Raw genomic sequence first — 21,537 nt, 5'->3', positions numbered from 1 at the left:
TAAACCATTTTAAATAGTTTTATAAACCTTAATAAAATGTTTATATATTAGTTATAATGGTTTAGAAAATGTTTATATATTAGTTATAATGGTGTATAAATTATTTATAAGGAATTATATATAATTTATAAAGGTTTATAAATAATCTAAGGATTTATAGATCATTTGTAATGGTTTCTAAGTTATTTATAATGATTTATATATCCTTTCTAAGAGGTATATATATCACTTATAAAAATTCATAAACCATTTAAAATCATTTATAAGGGTTTACGCATTACTATAAGGGTTTATGAATTGTTTATAAGATATTAAAAATCATTTGTAATGGTTTATAAATCATTTATAATGATTTATAGATCATTTATAAGATGTTTATATATCACTTTAAAGGTTTATAAATAATTTATATAGTCTTATAAACAGTGAATATAATATTATCAATAACTTATAAAACCTTATAAAATTATTTAAATTGAAAAGAAACCATAAAATTATATATAAAGGCTTATAAATCGTAATGCATCTCCATGTAAATAGCTTTCATCTAATGACTACGGCCGATTTGGATGCCTAACCTATTTATTATAGCATCCATCGATAAGCTCATAGAAGCATCCATAACCGGAAAATCTGCTACTAGCGTAGGCATTTGAGCAATGAAACCACCTCTGAGAGCCTCGCGGTTTTTGTGTTGTCAGGGTCTAGCCACAAACTGTGAGGTGATTCTCCGTTGCAGTCAATCTCTCCGGACAAGCCATTGAAAAGCGTGATTTCGTATCCCAACGGTGAAAGAATGGTGTGGCGGAAACAAACCAGTTTGGTGAAGTTCTTTGCGTATCTGATCCCTGAAAACAAACCCGTCCATGTTTCTTCCAGCTGCGTCTGCAATAAAATGTTTCACAACATGGACATGAAAACTCCTACTAGATTCATCTAACGAAAAGTAACTAAAAAGAAGAGGAGTGTACCGTGCAGTGTCCATGGACGAAAACAACGTGTGGACGATTAGGCAAACCAGTGACTCTAGAGGAAACATAAGCGCTGTACCAATCTGTCACGGTATGGAACATACTTGCATACTCGAATCGAGTGACAAGCAGAGTTGGCTCCTCCATCCACTGGAGCTAAGGCAAAAACCAAAACCATAACATCAATCAACAAGTACAATTTCAACGATTCATTACTGTATTTCTTTAATTGGATCTGATCTTCCATGACAGTCTTTTGTTCCACGAAAAAAAACTTTGTAATTATATAATTTTAAATAAATCTTATAAATGATTTATAGACCCTTATAAAAAGTTTATATATTTTCATATAAATGATTTTTAAGACTTTATAAATGAATTACCTTTCTAAATATTTATAAATGATTTTATAAAACCTTATAAATATTTGGTATATTCTTATAAGTGATTTTATAAAGGTTTATAAATAATTTATAGGAACATTTATAAATTATTTATAATCCTTATAAAGCCTTATAGACTGATTTTATAAATTCTTAATAATGAATTATACTTTAATAATTTATTTAGAAAGCCTTATAGACTGATTTTATAAACTATTATAAAGTCTTATTAATTGTTTTATAAACCATTATAATCTTTTATTTCTTATAAATAATTTACAAACATTTATAATAGAATTATAGACAATTATAATAGCTTTATGAATATTTACTTCTAAAGTTTTGTAAAGATTTATAAACTCTTGAAAAAGATTTATTAACTCTTATAAATTGTGGTATGAAGAATATTAAACTCTTATAATATTTTTATAGACCCTTATATACAGATTCATAAACTTTTATAAATATATTTATAAAACCTTATAAATGATTTGTAAGTTCTTATAAATGGTTTTATAAACCCTTATAAGAGGTTTCTAACATGCAAGATAATATAGATTAGCTAGAGCCCAAGTTGCAGCAAGACTACCTTCCTTTCCCTTGTATCAGAACTTTGCAATTGATCAACCTTCTCGGTGGGAAGATAAGGGCCAGTTTCATCCATCCTAGGACCAATAGAGCCTCTTCCATGTTCGTTCCTGTCATTTACAAAGAGACTCAGAAGATGAAGGAAGCTAAAGGTTTCATCCATCCTATCCTCACTGAAGCTCCACCGGTGGCTCGGCAAGAAACTTCACTGCCGGAAACTACAGCCAGTGAGGCTCAGCCGGAGGAGACATCTTCTGTTCCAGAAACAAGTAGCACCTCTTAAGAGGTTATTAGCCTAGTTATTCAATATATGCTATGTAAAGATGCAATGAGGCTTAGAAGTGCTTGAGAGTTTTTGAACCAGCGTGCGCAGAGTCTTAATCAATCTTTAGAATCAAACTCAGTAGAAGGCATGCAATATAAGATAAACACAGTCATATATAAAAGGATTAGATATAATGCACAAACTTTAAAAAACCAAACATTGATAAGACAAAAACAGAGTCAGTCATGTCTTAAAGTCTTGAACTTTGAGTAGTATACTAGTCCTTTTGGATCCTTCTATGGTTACATTAGCAACATCAACGAGCTTAGACTTCAAGAACAGTCTAGCAATCTCCCTAACATCATCCCCACCGCATTCATCAACTGCCACCACGCAAAACCCGCCTCGCCTCACCGTCCTCTCCATCTCCTCCACGACCCTCCACGGAAACAGAGCATCATCAAGATACGCAGTAAACGCGAAATCAAACGCACCGTCAAAAAAAGAAAGGTTATGAGGATCAGCTCTTCTCACGAGAGGAAGTGAATCCACCAACTCCACGGCGGTAACGTCAGATAACCCGATCTGGGCCATCGCCATCGGAGCGTGTCCGGCGCCAGCGGAGAGGCAGAGAGCTTTGGTGTGGTTGCGAAGCAACCCGAGATTGCAGAATCGGAGGAAGTAAGAGGAGAAGGAGGAGAGACGCGACGTCCAAGCCTTGGTTAGGGACGGAGGAGAAGGAGGAGAGACGGTGGATCTCCGGTGAATCGGAGGCAGAGAAGAAGAAAAAAGATCGAGAGAAAGAGAGAGGAAGAGAAGAGGATCGCGAGAGAGAGAGGGAGAGATAAAGTTAGGGCTAGTATGGTCTTTTGGTCATTAATGAAAAGTGTATTTGTGAAAATGTCCTCATACTAGTGGTATACTTGAAATGTGGTACCAAAGAAAATGTAGAAGTAGTACTAAAAAAGTGATAAACATAAAAAATCTCCTAAAAATAAACATGTATTTCTTTTCTTTTTTGTCATAAAAAAACAGACTCATATTTTCAAAAATAGTTTTAACTACTTTAATCACGATATCTTTTCCTTTTAAAATTTATATATATATATATTATAACAAATATGTTGATAAATGTTTTGATGATATTTTAATTTTCAAAATTTTTATTTAAATATTTTCACAAATTTTGTAATTAGCAATGAACTATTATTATGTATTAATATATATTCAGTTGGTGTTTGTAAATGGAAAAATTCAATCATGTTTTATCTATTTTATAATCATAATCAATCATGTTAAAATAGAATTATTATATTGACCTAATTATGATAAAATTTTAATAAGTTTGTAAATTTATAAATTTTAATTTCATAAATAAAATATTAATGTTAAAAATATAATACAATGATGATAAAACGACTTAGCATTAGCAAATTACATATTACATGTATAAAAATTAAGATTTTTATATATACAATAATATATTATCTCAAATGAATAAATGTAAATCTTTTTGCTAAAAGAATTCATCTTTGAAAGGCGAGTCATAATTTTTCACAAATTAAATAGAAAATAATTTTAAATATGTTTTTTCATGCATATATTAATTTGCTTAATAACTAAATGTAAATACAATAAGATAAATATATAATAAGAAGCGACAAATACATACGACGGTTTTAAACAATTGATTAACTACAACATATAAACTATAAAATTATTAATTATTGTATCTGAAATAGTTAACATGATATGGTTAACATTAAAAATGTATACGACTAATGATCTAAAAATGTATACGACTAATGATCTAAAATAAATATCTTTGTATATAAAAATGAAAACAAACATCCGCACTATTGCGTGGATCAAGATTTAGTTTATAATTAATTCTAGATTTTTGATTGTCTGATATCCCTTATACATTAAAGGAGAATCATTTTAATAAATGCGTTTACACTAAACTGGACACATGTCACGTGTAGAAGCATTGTAATAAATGTGTTCACACTAAAATGGACACATGTTACATGTAAAGAGTTTTTCAGCCAAACTCTACATAAATATATTCACACTATTTACTTTACGTTTTTTAATATAAAACTCACCTGCATGGTTCTTTTTTACGTTATTTTTACTGTTTACGAATAGAGCTGGACAAATTATTCATAAATTTTGATTCAATTCGTTATCCGTTTTGATTCGAACCGAAAAATCCGGATATCCATTACTGTACGAAGCAAATCAAATATTAAAATGCAATATCCGTACAAAAAAGCAAATAACAAATATCAATATTTATAGAAACGAATATCCAATTTGATATGTTATATGCATATATATATACATATATTTACAGAATTATATATAAGTTATATAGTATAGTTTATATAAATTTTACAATATTTTTGTTTTTAAATTATTTCATTTTAAGAATTTTATTTTTCATGTATTATTTTGAAGAAAAATGTCATTTAATATTAATTAACAATATCTTTATATATTTATCAATCATCTTTATATACTTTTACATACACATACATGTGCACATTGACGTGATCACCTTATAACTAAGTATTTACCACAGTTGAAATATCTAATTTTTTTGGAAGTTAAAATATTATTTTTCTTAATGCTTGTTTCACTATCGATCAAATAGTAGTAAAATGATTTGTCTTAATAAATTACTTTTCTTTTTTAACTATTATCCGTTTAGAAACTATAATATGAAACCATTGGTTCGACATCACGACTATCTAAGATTCATAACATAAAAACAAACAAATAATAGTAATTTTTGATTATCACAGAAAAAAAAACAAAAAAAAATTAAACATTTTAACCGAACAAACCAAATAAATATTGATTTAAAATGATAGTTATATTTGAGGTGATTAAAAACAAAAAAAAAAACCTAAAATCGAACTGATATCCAGATTAATCAGATTAATGTCTTCTTATTAAAAAATAACGAAACTAATAATCACATTATATGCAAAGTGCGAGTTATTACCTAGTGTACTTATAAACGAAAAATACCTTAGAATAGACCAAATAATGTTTTAGGACAAAATTAAGTCCCATTCCCATTCATGTGTAACAAAGGCCCACCATTACCTTCAGTCAATTATGACATACACAAAACTACAGAAATAAAAAGAAAAGTAAATCTGTCGTCATCTTCATTGAATTTGATTAAATTGATTTCAAGTTCAGTCTTCTCCGTCTATTTTATCATTTCGCTTGATCATTTGTCTCCGATCATAAACTAACTCTCCATTGAGAACACATGTCTAGGATCATGCAGCTAAGGTCTCTGTCGCAACAGAGAAGACCCACTTCCCGCAACAGCTGCTGCACGTGGACGAGAATCTCGCGGAGATCGAAGAAAGTTGAGTTGCGGAACTTATTCCCCAAGACTCTCTCTTATCTCGTTTAAAACTTTCGAGATGATAAAATGCATGATGTTTTTATTTTCTATATAAACAACTTGTCGTTTTAAATAAAATTGCATGTTGTTTTTTCCCGAAATGAATGGCAAAACGTTGAGCTTAAGTTGGTCCAAAAAAAATCATATTGGGCCGGAGGCCAAGACCCAAGCCCAAGCCCAAGCCCAAGCCGAGCCGAACCGACCGGATGGCGGCGGCAACGCGCGTGTGGGGAGCTCTCTCTACCTCTGAGCCGTTTAACACATGATATGTGTGTGTGCATATATATACTGCTCGACTCTACTCTTCCTCCCCGATGTGGGACTTTGTTCATTTCATTTCATTAACCACAAATAAGTGGGCTATTAGACACTCAAGCCCAAGCATTTGTTATTCACATTTTTTAATTAAAACCAATTGGTTTAATTTGTCCAACAATCCCTCACATGAATAGAAATGACTCTTCTAAACATATGCAGACTAAATGAAGACTTGATAGACTAAAAAAAAAAACTTATTCTGAACCTGACTAGACTAGATAGACTTATCGAGAGTGTTTGCGAAAAACTTGATGTGTTTGAGTTGGTGGCATTTTTAAGCCTTGAACCACTCATAGTTAATATCTATCGGGTTTACTTTACCAGAAGGTGAACATGATGTCTTGAACCAACCGGTGTTTTATGTAGACCGAGACAACATGCATAACGCAACTTCATTTTCTCGTAGAGCTTAGTTCTCTATTGTGTTCATTGTGGCCTTGAACTATTCCTGGTTTTCATGAGTGAACTTAGAGAATATAGCCTTGCATTTATTCTACTAGAAACAGCCCCATTTCACACTCATTAGGTGATTGACCTTGAAAAGTATTGAGTAATACTCCGCTTTGGAAGCTATGGAATTATTAAAAGCTTATGCTTATCCTTCTCACATTTGTTAGCACTTTATCATCTTAGGAGCTGGGAAGAAACTACTTTGTCTCAAGTACTTTGGTTAGATTCAGTTGAGATAAGTTGTCTGGTGGTTTTATGTCGTCTTCTGATGTGACGAGATTTACCATTGTAAAGATTACTCTGAGCCCGAGCTATAGCTGATTGACTATCACAATGTATGCGTATAGCTGGGACAGGTTTCTCTCACATAGGAATATCTTCCAAAAAAATTCTAAGCCATTCAGCTTCTTCTGCTTCTTTGTCTAAGGCTATGAACTCAGATTTCATGGTGGATCTAGCTAGCACTGTTTGTTTGATAGATTTCCATGATATTGCTGCTACTCCTAGTGTAAAACCATATCCACATCTGGATTTTGAGTTTTTAGAATCTGATATCCAGTTAGCATCACTGTATCGTTCTAAAACTAATGGTATGTTTACTGCATGCGCTAGATCTGTCTCGTACAATTAGTCAAGTACATAAGACTTTCGATCACACGTGTATACTCGTTCTGTGAAACCGCTTCACCTGAATTCTTTTTCAAGTGCATTTGAGGATCTAACGGAGTTTTTGCCGTACTTTTAGAATAATTTTTAAATCTCTCTAATATTGTTTGAGCATAATGAGATTGAGTTAAAGTAATTCCATTTGAATTTCTTGTGACTTTAATCCCGGGAATCACATCTGCTTATCCCAAGTCTTTCATCTCAAATGTTTGAGCATGTTCTTTATTTGATTGATAATGTCTTTATTGCTTCCAATAATGAGCATATCATCTACATATAGACATAGCAAAACATACGCATTTTTGGTTGTTTTATAGTATATGCATTTGTCACATTCATTTATTTTGAAACCATTTGACATCATTGTATTATCAAATTTTTCGTGCCATCGTTTAGGAGCTTGTTTAAGCCCATAAAGTGACTTCACAAGTCGGCATACTTTGTCTTCCTGTCCGGGAATGACAAAACTTTCAGGTTGTTTCATGTAAATTTTCTCTTCTAAATCACCATTTAGAAAAGCGGTTTTTACATTCATTTGATTGATTTCTAGGTCTTTTAAGGTTGCTATTGCTATTTTCCGTCTTATTGATGTTATCCTTGTTACTGGAGAATATGTATCAAAATAGTCAAAGCCTTCTTTTTATTGGAATCCTTGAACTACAAGCCTAGATTTGTATTTCCACCAGGTTTTCGTGTCATTATCCATTTATTTCCTAATGCTTTGCAGCCAAGTGGTAAATCTGTTATGTACTATGTATAATTTTGTATGATAGAATCAAATTTACTCCTAACAGTTTCGTTCCAAAATGGAGCTTCTGCCAAAGTTTTTGGAACATTTTCGACTAAAAATGCCATTAGAAATCTTCACCAAAAGATTTTTTCCTTTTGAGCTCTTTTGCTTCTTCGAGATTCATCTTCTTCTTCATTTTCTGAAATATAATTTATAGAAATCTCGATGTTTGTCTCACTTTTTGAGTTCTAGTCATTGTCTCTGTTTGTCTCAGTTTTTGAGTTCTTGTCATTGTCTCTTTCTTCTCGAGTTCGTGTTGAACCTTGTTTTTCCTTATATGGAAAGATATTTTCGAAAAAGATGCATTTCTTGATCCCATTACTATTTTTTTTAATGAATGTCTGATATTTCAGATTTATGTACCAGAAATCGATATGCATTACTATTATGCGCACATCCGATGAAAATGCAATCCACAGTTTTAGGTCCAATAGTGACTCTTTTTGGTGGCGGTACCGCAATTTTTGCCAAGCACCCCCATACTTTAAGGTATTTATACGAGGGTAAATTACCTTTCCGTAATTCATATGGAGTTTTGCCAGTTAATTTGTGTGGAGTTTTGTTGAAGATATAATTAGTGGTAAGCAACGCTTCCCCCCACATGTTATGGGATAACCCAGATTCCTGCAACATTGCGTTCATCATCTCTTTTAGAGTTAGATTTTTGCGTTCAACAACTCCATTAGATTCTGGTGAGTAAGGAGCTGTAGTTTGATGAATTATTTTATGTTCTTTACAGAATGCATTGAATGGACCATCATACTCGCCTCCTTTGTCTCGTCTAACTATTTTAATAGTTGTTTTAAGCAGATTTCCGACCTCGAGTTTAAATTCTTTGAATTTTTCTAAGGTTTGATCCTTGCTATGTAACAAATATACATAACAATATTTTGTGCAGTCATCTATGAAGGTCACCAAGTAGTTTTTTTCACCTCTAGTTTGTATGTATTTTAAATCACATAAATCGGTGTGAATTAAATCTAGAGATTTGTTAGTTCTTTTAACACGAGGTGATAGCATTTTTGTGAGCTTAGCATGTACGCATACTTCACATTTTGTTTACTTGTTTTGCATTTAGGGATTATATTTATATTCATTAATCTTTGTATAGATTTGTAGTTTACATGACCTAATCTTTCATGCCATATATTACAAAACTCTACCAAATAAGCAATTGGCTTCTTATTCATTGAAACAATTGGAGCTACAACTTTCGGAGGGACTGTCATTACATTCATCTTGAGAAGTCCTTCCTTAACATACCCCTTTCACAAATACATCCCATTCTTCTTAATCACGAGCTTGTTCGCCCAAGACTTGTGGCGAATCCATTTTTGCTGAACAAGGTTCTCGAGACCAAGTTCTTCCTCATGTCAGGCACATGCTTCACATTCGTCAGAGTGACTTCGCGTCCAGATGTCATCTTCAAAACCACATTGCTGCGGCCTTCAATCTTGGACACTGCAGTGTTTCCCATGAACAGCTTCTCCTGAGTCTTGTTTTTTTGATAAGTGTTGAACATCGCCCTATCAGTGCAAATGTGGGTAGTTGCTCTTGTGTCATATCACCATTCCTTCGGGTTGCTACCTTCAACCATGTTGACCTCAGTCACCATTGCAACGAGATCCTCCTCAGTGAGATTCGTTTGATGCTTCTCATCTTTGATCTTGTTGCGACACTCAATAGTCTTATGTCCCATTTTGTGGCAGTAGTGACACTTCCCCTTGAACTTCTCCACATTCGCATTGATTTCAATTCCTTTGTTCTTGAAGTTTTTTCCAGAAGTCTTTAGGCCTGCAACAGTTTTGGAAGGCTTGGTAGGAGAATGGGCGTGTGCCTTTTTTTTGCCTTTGTGCTCAGCCATGTTGACACTATGCTCCTTAGCAGTGACCTTGTCAGCAGTTCGGTTTCTGGATTCCATCTGAAGCCTTATGATGAGCTCTTCAAGGCCCATCTTCTTCTTCTTGTGCTTTAAGTAGTTCTTAAAATCTGCATAGCTTGGAGGGAGACAGTTGTGAATGTCTTGCAGATGGACATTTCTTCAGCAGCGATTTCATGGCAAATGAGCTGAAACGCTTCCACCTGATCCATGATGGGTTTTGAATCCACCATTTTGAAGTCGTGAGATTTGGAAACCATATACTTCTGGCAGCCAACGTCTTCACCTCTGTACTTCTTGTCCAGGGATCTCCACAGCTCTTTCGCAATGGAAATCTCACTGTAGACTTGGTAAAATGGATCAATGAGGCGAACCCAAGATGTAGCTTTTGCATACAAAGTCATAATGCACCCATATGTCAACACTTGCAAGAGTGTGCACATCATCAATCCCGTAAGGGACAAGGGGCTTATCCTCCTCGATGAATTTGTCCAGCTTCAACGTTGTTAGGAAGAACAACATCTTCTTCTGCCATGTTTTGAAGCCTTTGCCATCAAACTTGTCTGGCATCAATCCTTGGGTGAACATGCTAGGGACAGACAAAGGAGTTTGAACTGCCACCGGACCACTTGTGTTTCCTGAGACTTAACCAGTCTGATAAAGACCAGCACCGAATAGGCTACGGTGCATGGTTTCATCAACACCATTACCCACTGGAAGGGTAGTTGTTGTTATCGCTGCAGGGATTGACGCTGTGTTGGTTCCAGCGGTTGTCACACAAGTGGCATCAATTGCTGCAACGTTGAGTGGAGTCTGAATGACATTCGTAGTGTCAATGGGGGTGTTGTTATCGTTTGTCATTGTTTTTCTGTAGAGAAAACATGAAAACGGATTAGTACTCCATTCAACAAATAATATATTATTTTAAAGAAAATAATAGTCTAAAATCGATGTTCATTTTTGGTGTTTGAACCAAATCATATCGATATAAGTCTTGATAAAACGGTTTGCAAACTCGCTTAAAAGTGTTCGCAGAAACCGTTTGTATAGACTTAGAATGTTCCAGAAACTCGCTTAAGAAAATGGTTATTGAAACGATTCATGTATAGAACGTTTTGATTAATAATGTATCTTAAACGTTTCACGGAAGATGCTATAAGCAAATTGCAAGCCCGTTTACAGAAGAACTAAAAAACGTTTCGCGGATATATATAGCAAATCGCAAACATCGTTATGAGATAAGTAAGAAACGTACATCAACAAACATTTTCGCGGTAGTGCTACAGAGCAAAACGCAAACCGTTATGAGATATGTAAGAAATGTTTCGTGGAAGTGCTACAGAGCAAATCGCAAACATCGTTTCAAAATCCGTTAACAAATCCTTGTTAAACCATTTCATAAGACCGTTTTTCAATCCAATCTAACGCTTTAGATAGAAAGCGAATTTAGAGTTAAGATTGTAGAAAGCCGATAACCGAGCTGAAATAAACGATATAATAAAATCGATATGTTAAGGAAATAAACGATTGTAAAGAGCGAATACAAGAACGATAAGAAATCGTTTTCGCAAATGAACATGGAGTCGAGATATAATATATTTTCTTAACTTTAAATATTCGCTCCGTTAGTGAGACGAAAGTGTACGAATACCGAGTCCCAGGATACAACTATGGCAGACGAATCACGTTTCACTCGTGATCACCCTATCAAACTATAAACTCTACGAAACACTCTCGTATTTAAGACTTACGCTAAGATAATTTTTGCTGTTGGTTTCGATGTGAAAAAGTTAAGAAATGAATGAAGAGGAGAGACGATATTTAAAGAGACGGAGAAGACCCACTTCCCGCAACTGCTGCTGCACGTGGACGATAATCTCGTGGAGATCGAGGGAAGTTAAGTTGCGAAACTTATTTCCCAAGACTCTCTTTTATCTCGTTTAAAACTTTCGAAAGGATAAAATGCACGAGGTTTTTATTTTCTAGACAAACTACTTGTCGTTTTAAATAAAATTGCATGCTGTTTTTTCTCGAAATGAATGACAAAACGTTGAGATTAAGTTGGTCCATAAACAATCATATTGGACCGGAGGCCAAGACCCTCGAGCCGAGCCGGTAGCGGCAGAACGCGCGAGGTGAGCTCTCGTTACCTCTGAGCCATTTAACACATTGTACTTCTGTCTCGTTACCTCGTGTGTGTGCATATATATACTGCTCGACTCTTCTCTTCCTCCCGGATGTGGGACTTTGTTCATTTCATTAACCACAAATAAGTGGTCTATTAAAAATTCTTAAAATTAAATTATTATAATAATTTGTGGGGCTCAAACAATTTAATAATCTGTGTCAACTTTGTCTCTTGCAATATCTAGCTAAAGATCGTTTTACTGACAGACATGTTACTGTGCGCAGGCCCCATCGCCAGATGGGAGCCCGCGATTGGCTACTTTTTTTTTAAAGCTGAAAGAAAAATAATAAAATAATTAAAAAAACTTACTTGGTTTATCGAGCCATCAGTATCTGCTCTTAGAGCATCTGCATTAGTGAACCCCATGGAAGGGATTCACAAAGTATTTTTTTATTATTTTTTTTTCTGTTTGATTTTTTTTTTTTTAAAAAAAAATTAATTAATCGGATCAATCGCGGGCCACTACGTGTCGTGGAGCCCGCGCTGCAGTGATGATCCGGGTTCAGTGCAGTGAACTCCCAAGAGACAGGTTCATTGCTTTTGTTTATTTTAATATATTTTTTTTCGAAAACTGTGTGAACTCAGATGCAGATGCTCTTAGACACTCAAACCCAATCATTTGCTATTTACATTTTTTAATTAAATCCAATTGGTTTAATTGGTCCAATATTTGTTATGTCTTGTATTGTGTCAGACAACTCTTTTGCGCTTCTTATCGTGGAATGATTGCATTGGAAGAGCTGATGAACTCAGAGCTAGGTGTAAATTGAGTTACTGAAACGTTGGCATTGCATAGTTTCAGGCTTTTGATGAATGTGGGGTTTAATTTCAACCAAAACCGAAATAGTTTGTTATATTACATGATTTATGTTTTCTACTCATTGGAAATACTGCTTTCTTGATATTTTCTTTTCAGTTCCAAACTGATAATAATAATGACCAAGAATAGAGTTCATAGAGAGCCTTAAGGTAAAGTTATATATACATAAAAAAGAATCATGTTGATTCATCTTGAGGAAAATATATAACCTGAAGATTGTTTTAGATGGCAATTCTTTGATATAGCAGATTAACTATAGAATATCGATATTTTCAGAGGGAGACCATAACTTGAAAAGCCATGGGAATTTTTTTTTAACCCCCAAAAACAAATAGTGTTTTTAACCCATGACTTTTCAAGTTATGGTCTCCTCTGTAAATATACATTGAATGACTAACAGAAAAGAACAAAAATTTATTTGTCCTAACACCGTACTTAACATAGATGTGCATGTTCTCTAAAAAAAGCTATGATTTGCATTTTGTAATGTTCTTCACCGATTTCGAGCCCAAACAATGATAGAAAACAGTGAAGGAGCTTTGATTTTTAATCTTTGTAAAACACTGAATTTAACAAAAAAATATGATGATAAAGGAAAGGAGACTTGGGACCACGACTAAGCTATTATAACAAAAGCACAAAGAAGTTACGTAGAAAATGTCTCTCACCGCAACTTAACTAGAACTGAACTTGATTGTTCTGAGGTATAAATATATTGAAGTTTGTACTCTCTGAGACTCTTTATCACTTTGCAATTTTATCCTAAGCCACATTCCACTTGACAGACACATTATGAGTGTTCTTTGTCCATCTTACCCTTCTTTCAACTCAAACATTATTTTCTCTATGTAAACATCCTATTCTTCTCTCGGTATCTAAACTGAATCCAAGAACATAACCCTATTAACATCAACCGAAACAATCCATTGTCAATAGCATCAACCTAAATAAAACCTTCTTCTCTCCTCTTCGCTCTGTCTTCATCATTCTCACGCTTTTCTCGAAAACATTTTTTCCATTTTATTTGCATATCACCTAACGATCGAAGAAAAATGAGACAATATCCCATAAGAGCTTCTGACAAGAAGAAAGCTTTCTGTAATGGAGATTTAGGGAAGAAGAAAGAGATCGAAAAAAATTGAAAGAACAACAGTCGAGGGTTGGCGAAATCAGTTTCGTGAGGCGACAAATTTGAACCCTCTGTTCTTGACGAGATTTTTCCCAGTTCTGCAGGCATAACGAAACGGAGATCCCGTAGATTGGAAAAATCCCGACATACAAGGTCAGTTTGTGGAGAATATTTTCTAATTTTCCCAGATCCTCACACATCTCATGTGTACTACAATGGTGGACTCTATTCTCCACAAAACCATATCTCCCCATTGAAAAAGCATCTTAATTTCTCTGACCCTCGAGGGTACAAATCTAGAATGAAATTGAAATAGGATATGTCGATATCTTCAATGGAGAATCTGGTTTCGTGGTGATTCTGGCGACTCGAGATGAGTCTTGTTCGAGTCGACTCAGTATTAGAGTTTTTTAGTCTTTTGTGTTGTGATACGACGAGATTTATTCGGGAGTGAACCCGTAGAGATAGCGAGGATGAATTGAGGAGAAACAGGATGGATTTTGGGTTTGAAATTGCGTCTGGTTGTGGTGAGTGAGGAACGAGTCAGGTCGTTGGAGAGGATGTGTTGTGTTTATTGGAGAGGAGAAGCTTAACTCAACAATTGATTCCACCAACTCGAGTCGTTCTTCCTGGGTTAATTCAAAAGTCCTGGTGCTCAAGCGCTCTCTCTCTCTCTCTCTCTCTCTCTCTCTCTCTCTCTCTCTCTCTCTCTCTCTCTGTCTGGAGGAAGATGACAAATTTGATTAAACTTTGTTTGTGGATGTGGACACAAAACTTTTTCCACAACTTTTGTTTTCTATCCATATATTATTGGTTTCCGTTACAGTTTTTGGCAGTAACATGAAATTGTATCAAAAACATATTTGTTGGCTTTGATTTAGTCCACAACTTATATCAAAATAGAGAAGTTATGTATGGATAAATTTTTTTTTTTTTCTTTTGGTGAGAGTTTTGATAGCAGTTTGTGTCCACGTTTTGTAGTATAACTTTAGTAACATGAGTCCATGTCCACGTATTCTCCTACAGTTTTGTGGAATCAAAACAGAGAGTTTGTCCACGTTATCTAGTATAAATACATTAACATCGTGTGTCCACACATTAGTCATCATTCATCCACACATCAATCTTCCACGTATATTCCGTCCACAAATCATCCATCCACGCATCACCCGTCCACACATCACCTTAGTGTCCACAATTGTCATTTTCATTAAAGGTAAAATTGTCCAAAGTGTGTCACATGTAAGATATGTCTCTAGGTGTAAGAGAATATCAAAAAGTATCCTTAGTGTAATCAACTTAATTTATTGCTTTAGAACGGTCATTGTTCAGCGTGCAAGCCCTTTTATGGGCCAGATTTAGTTAATAACTTCCTAAGCAGAAACTTATCAATTCTCCTTTTTCAATCTATGGCAAGAAAAACTTCAATATCTCAGTCACATGTGTATATAGACAGATTTATCATATACATATTTAGGCTGATTTGATCTAAATTCATTGCATATCAAAAGTTGCTAGAGTTTGCAATATATGCTTGAGTCAAAACCATTCAGGTTAGTGGGATTATCAAATGTATTGCCCTTGATTGGCCTCTTCTACTATATTTTGTCCTAAACAGTGCTCACAATGATTAAAGAAACATATGAAATGGACACTTCATTTATTTATTCAATGATTTAAAAAAGGAAAAACAGAAGAAGTATCATGTTGATAAAGAGAGGAGACCAAGAGAAGCGACTACTCAGCGAAAGGCAATGATCAAGCAAATACATAGGAAAGAAGCTGGAAACTTGGCTCAAGAAAAATAAAAAGCTCGAAACTATGTGAGAAATTTCCTTCAATTTTTTCCGTTAAATAGTCAATTTTAACTACACAACACGCGAGTAACTCTACTCCAGTCATGGAAGAGTGCAGATTCGAGACGAGTGAGTTACAGGCTTCGTTCATGACAGCGACTCCATTATGGTATGATTCATGGAGTTTATGCGAAGTTGCAGATCGCACAAGGAGTATTCAGATACATCGCATCGCTGGAATCATGTACGTTGCTCTACCGGCGGTGGAGATAACTCAACCGGACAATCTAGTGGTTCTGGAAGTTGCGGGAGATGGATATTTCTCGGCCTTCTCCACATCACTACCATCCAGTGGCGGAGCCACATGTAACGAGACGGGGGCCACTGAACCCAACAACATTTGAAAATTTAGTGTAATTTGTTAAAACCTAAGCTATATGCACCCATTTTAAATATTGTAGGTTAGTATTCATGCCCCCAACAAAATTATTTCCTGCATCCGCCACTGCTACCATCCAATGAGCCGCCTCCTATGGTCAACGGTGCAATACGTGACCTTTTTGTTTCCTCGGCTCTCCATATTCAGTCGCAGGTCTGTTTTCTCTTTTTTACCTCTCTTCTGCTATTATTTGTATGAAATTATCATTGAATAGTCAGGAGTATTAGTATTTTACGTATCTATTATTGTCCAAACAAATTGAAGTTCGATTTAATGCGACAAAAATGCAAATTCAATTAATGCTGCTATGACAAATTTTAAAAGGGGTAAGTTAAGTTCCATCGAATTCTAATTTTGGTGTCAAATTGGTATAAAAATGACCAAAATATTCATCTTTGTTATCTCAGTCTTTCTACCAAATAGAAAAAAGTGTATTTTCAGAATATTACCCACCAACCCCTAGAACGCTATAGGCATTATACAATATGTAAATATATTAAATAATATTATGTTAGAAGAAAACCCTCAAAGATTCGTACATATAATAATTTCCACCATATAGTATGATATTGTCGTGACCTTGGATCTAACAAGCAAGTAAATTGAATTTTGGGTTTGGACGTCACGTCCGCCCAATTGCACACACATAATTATTGGCTATGAATGCGACAGTAAAAACTTTTCCATGAAATGTGTATTTCACAGCTTCGTTTTCTCTTTTATATCACAAACTCGTTTTTTTTGTCTCTGTATTTTCTTTTGATATATAGGATTTGAAGATCTTGAATGAAAACAATTATGATTTTACAATTGATGAGTACCCAACACAAGAACTGGCCATAAACGAACTTTGTTGATATTTATTTGTTTGGCTAATTACTTTCTGGATACATGATATATAAGTTACAGTCTAGAAGAAAAGTTAGAAAGATGGTAAGCCTGTGGTGCATGTGTTGTATCATACAACTTGTATGCCCATGCTTTATTGGCCTAGATATTTCGATATTTTGACTTGGATTCGGATTGGATAATTTTGGTACTAGGCATTTTTGTATTGTTCAAATATTATTGGATTTTAGTTCTGATCTGCTTGGTACTCTCCAAGTTCAGATTCAAAAAAAGAATTTTAAACCAAGAAAATCGATTTCAATTATATCTATTATGTGTATTTATCTAAAATATTGAAAATCCAAAAAATAAACTAAATACATCTTTGTAAGTACTTACATCTCTGTTTTTATTTATAGCAAAAAAAGGAGAGGATTCTTGTTCTCGAAATTCATTCTGAACTTTTCAATCTCTTTTGGTCCCTTGGCTAAGATCAAAAGTTTGTACAATCTTTTTTTTTGTTATTATATAAAGTTAACATTTCAACACAAAAAAACAACAAAGTGAAACCAATATAAAACATAGGTTCCATTCCATTCATAAAACCAAAGTAAGACACACTCCAAATAAATATCCAAACACTCCAAATAAGCAAGAAAACCAAATATTCCGAAATTCAAACTAGCAATAAATTAAACGTAGAGTTAAATTTTGAAATAAAACAACTAAGAAAATGCATCAAAAGAAGACAGGATAAGCAGCGGCTACTACGGAGCGGATATCTGAAAAATTTGTAGTATTCATGATCCGTTCCGTCCCAGAAGAATATCTTCATTTGTGACTAGCTTCGATCCGAAATATTTCGGATATTTAGACTTTTGGAGTTTTTTTAATATTCGCGGATTATTCGATCCGCCAATTATATTGATTTTTTTAAAAAAAATGATAATATATAACATTAAAACTAAATAAAAGCTTTTAAATATCAATTTATAACAAAAATATTAAGATCATACTCCCTCTGTTTCTATATATAAGTAATTTTGGCTAAAAGCACAAATATTTAGAAAAACACATTACAGACTTAGCATTTAACAAAAGAGAAAAAGAACCAATAACAAATTACACTTCTAATTTTGCTTTTAATTTTTTATTTAAATATTATTTTATATCATGTTACTTTTTGCATTAAAATTTGAATACAACTTACATTGTGAAACACACAAAAATCTTGAAAACTACTTATATATAAAAATAGAGGGAGTACTAACAAACAATAAGAAAACTCATATGTTAACATTTGACTTAATATAAAAAATAATTTAAATATGGAATAACCAAAACATAAATTTGAAAAAATAACTTAAAATAAAAAAACCAAATATATCGTAAAATATGTATAATAGTTTGTATATACAATTACATTACATATCTATAAATATACGGATCAGATATCCGGCTTTTCAAAAAATAATATTTGTGATTTACTTCCTTTTTTTACGGATATCACATTTTGCTATTTGTGATATCGGACTTTTCGGATCGAACGAAACGAACAACGAATCGGATCAAATTTTATGGATAATTTACCCAGCCTTACCGGCTACTCCATGTCTGTGACTCCCCTATAGAAGCAAAGTAATTAATATCGTTGACACTAAACTAAAACCTTGTAAACCTAGTAATATGTGAAAGATATTAAGAGAAACTACAAGCACGACTTCAAACCTAGCCAATGCATACTAAAGTGAGAGAGATCAAGTAACCTTTTAGCTGAAAATTATGAAATCAGGTCTCTTTCATTAATTTGTTTTATCAACAGTGTTTTTTCTGGTTCGGGCTGTATTGAGCACCACTAGTCAAACCATTTAGTCTCTAAACCGGTTTACATTAGTAGAGAAAACTGTTCATTGAATCAGAAGGTTATCTATGTCTACCACTGATCAAATTTATAAATGTAACAGATCACACAAGGATTGAAAATGGAAGAAAGAAAACAGGTGGTAATAACCGGACATTCAACTGGTGGCTCAGTGGCCGCACTCACCGCACTTTGGCTTCTCTCACAACCTTCGAAGCCGTCATTCCGCCTCCTCTGCATCACCTTCGGCTCTCCTTTGCTCGGAAACCAGTCTCTCTCTTCCTCCATCTCCCGTTCACGTTTAGCCCACAACTTCTGCAACGTGGTCTCCATCCACGACCTCGCTCCCCGAAGAAATGATGATTTATGGCCCTTTGGGACCTTTCTCTTCTGTTCCGACAATGGAGGTGTCTGCTTAGACAATGCTGATTCAGTTCGTAGGATGTTTTTTATACTCAACTCGACAGGAACACCAAACATTGAGGAACGTCCAAGGTACGAACATTACGTGTCTACACTCTCTCACCAGTTTCTCGTATCTAGAAGCTTTTCTGGTGGTAGTCTCTCAGACAATAGCTACCAAGCTGGTGTGGCATTAGCCGTAGAATCTCTAGGATTCTCTCGTGATAACCCAAGTGGTGTATCAGCGAAAGAATGCATAGAAGCAGCTACAGAAATTACTCGTGCACCGATTGTGAGATCGAGTGAGTTAGCTATTGAGCTTGGTAATGTCTTGCCATCGAGACTAGAAATTCAATGGTTCAAAGACAGCTGCGACGGATCACCAAAGCAGCTCGGTTACTATGATAACTTCAAGGTAATGTCTAAAAGAGAGATGAAGGTGAACATGAGTCGGGCAAAGCTCGCTAAGTTTTGGGATGGTGTGATAAGAATGGTGGAGAAGAAAGAGTTACCTTTTGATTTTCATCTCGGAAAGAAATGGGTATATGCATCCCAGTTTTACCAACTCTTAGCCGAACCACTGGACATTGCATACTTCTACAAATACGACTATTCAAGGACTAAAGGTCACTACATGGAGAATGGGAATAGACACAAGAGGTACGTAGAGATTGATAAGTGGTGGAAAGAGAAAGGAGAGCCTCATAAAGAGAAGGGTGCGAGAACTCGAAATGCTAGCACTACGCAGGATACTTGCTTTTGGGCTAAGCTGGAGGAAGCAAAAGAGTGTTTGGATGATATGAAAAGTGAGAGTATCGATGAACAAAGACGATATTTGTTATGGAAAAGAATTGTTGGGTTTGAGAGCTATGCTAATACATTGGTGAAAATGAAGGAAGTTTCAGTTGATGTTTTGGCAAGGAATTCGAGTTACAGTGTGTGGGTGGAGAGGCTAAGTGAGTTCAAGATCAAAAACGGTAATATGGTTGCTGATGACGCAATGGAGTTTTAGTAGAATTAATAGCAAATCTGATTAACGATATATATGCTCGAGAACAATGTTTATCTACGGCATGTTTATGTAAGACTTTCTGATGTATGCTGCTATTCCTAAAATATCTTTATCAAAGCACTTTTTATTAAATAATAATGGTAAATTGTAATTTTAAAAAAATGTGTTTACTGAATTTTTCTTAAAAGTTATGAAAAATAATTAAGGGCGTTCTCTCAAATAGCAATTTTTAAGTTTTTGTCACAATAATAAATTTTAAGAAAGAAAATGACTAAAATAGTTTCTTTTTATTTTTTATTTTTAATATTTTTTTTAATTTAAAAGCCTATCCCCAAAACTCCGTCCCTTAACTCTAAACCCCAAGTTTAAATTAATTAACTTTAGGGTAAAAATACATATTTCTTTATTGATGACTATTTTGTGAAAATAAATTAAAAAGTGATATCCTAGGGAATTTCTCAATAATTAATCTCAAAAATATATCAAAATTTTAAATATTTTTTTAATATGTGGTGAAATTTCTAAAATATGTAACATTTTGAAACGGTGGAATATATACTATTTGACTTTAAAACCGAAATGGTATAATAATCTTAATGCATTTAAGCTCATTTTCAGGAGGACTTTATAAAAAAAGTACATAGAAAAAGATAAGACGCACATAAGATTCTTGGAGGTTGCCATAAACACACATCTAAGAAAAACTTTTTCCCATTCAGATTTTCTTTTCCAAACCCTTTTCAGTGGGTTAATAATAAAATAAATTAAAGTCAAATTGACATACAAATAGAGAGGGTATTTGTTCTACAAAACTTTGTATTTTCTTGTTTCACCACCTCTCCTTGATTTCTATCACAACATTTTTAAAATGAATTCAAGTCAAATTGATATACAAATAGACCCGTCGAATATTTAGACCGGATCCACTCGGGTTCGGTATTCTGATTTTCAGGTCTGTTCGGTATCATTTTTCAGATGCAAATATCATGCCCAAACCCTGTACTAGGCTATCAAAAATTAAACCACATAATTTTATAATTAAATTTTTTTTCACTGAAATATTGAAAATAATATATTTATATAAAATATGCATCACATTTTACTAGCTCAGAGATCATTCATGTACCCCGGACGGAAAATCAAAAGGCGGATAGTCTAGCACGATGTGCCAGAAAACAATCGTCTTTCATCGTTCATATGGATGCAGAACTTCCGGATTGATTCGTAGAGTCTATATGAGTCTGTTTGTTGTTGACAAAAAAAAAATGCATCACATCAATACTATTAAAATAAAATCACAAAGTTGGACCCAATTTGCTTTT

General features: G+C 34.1%; 2 protein-coding genes and 1 long non-coding RNA gene across 3 annotated transcripts; 1 reads left to right on the top strand and 2 right to left on the bottom strand.

The window, feature by feature from the left end:
* Positions 1 to 86: 86 nt before the first annotated feature.
* LOC106447824 lies at positions 87 to 9,560 on the bottom strand. Its single transcript, XM_048778075.1, has 2 exons — positions 9,449 to 9,560; positions 87 to 3,073 (listed from the first exon to the last, which is right to left on the bottom strand). The coding sequence occupies exons 1-2, from the start codon at positions 9,558 to 9,560 to the stop codon at positions 2,451 to 2,453; spliced, it is 735 nt and encodes a 244-aa protein (XP_048634032.1). The 3' UTR covers positions 87 to 2,450.
* Positions 9,561 to 15,545: 5,985 nt separating this feature from the next.
* LOC106445157 (lipase-like PAD4) lies at positions 15,546 to 20,353 on the top strand. The gene is made up of 4 exons (XM_048778021.1): positions 15,546 to 15,700; positions 15,776 to 16,014; positions 16,182 to 16,265; positions 18,905 to 20,353. The coding sequence occupies exons 2-4, from the start codon at positions 15,778 to 15,780 to the stop codon at positions 20,213 to 20,215; spliced, it is 1,632 nt and encodes a 543-aa protein (XP_048633978.1). The 5' UTR covers positions 15,546 to 15,700; positions 15,776 to 15,777; the 3' UTR covers positions 20,216 to 20,353.
* Positions 15,726 to 16,408, bottom strand: LOC125608112. Its single transcript, XR_007339197.1, has 2 exons — positions 16,180 to 16,408; positions 15,726 to 16,014 (listed from the first exon to the last, which is right to left on the bottom strand). It is a non-coding gene; the product is annotated as an uncharacterized LOC125608112 (long non-coding RNA).
* Positions 20,354 to 21,537: the final 1,184 nt, after the last annotated feature.

Source organism: Brassica napus, chromosome A4 (genome assembly GCF_020379485.1).
Source record: "Brassica napus cultivar Da-Ae chromosome A4, Da-Ae, whole genome shotgun sequence".
In the NCBI taxonomy this organism is placed as follows: Eukaryota; Viridiplantae; Streptophyta; class Magnoliopsida; order Brassicales; family Brassicaceae; genus Brassica; species Brassica napus.
The sequence above is the reverse complement of the archived record's forward strand: the minus strand, read 5'-3'. Positions and strand labels throughout refer to the sequence as shown.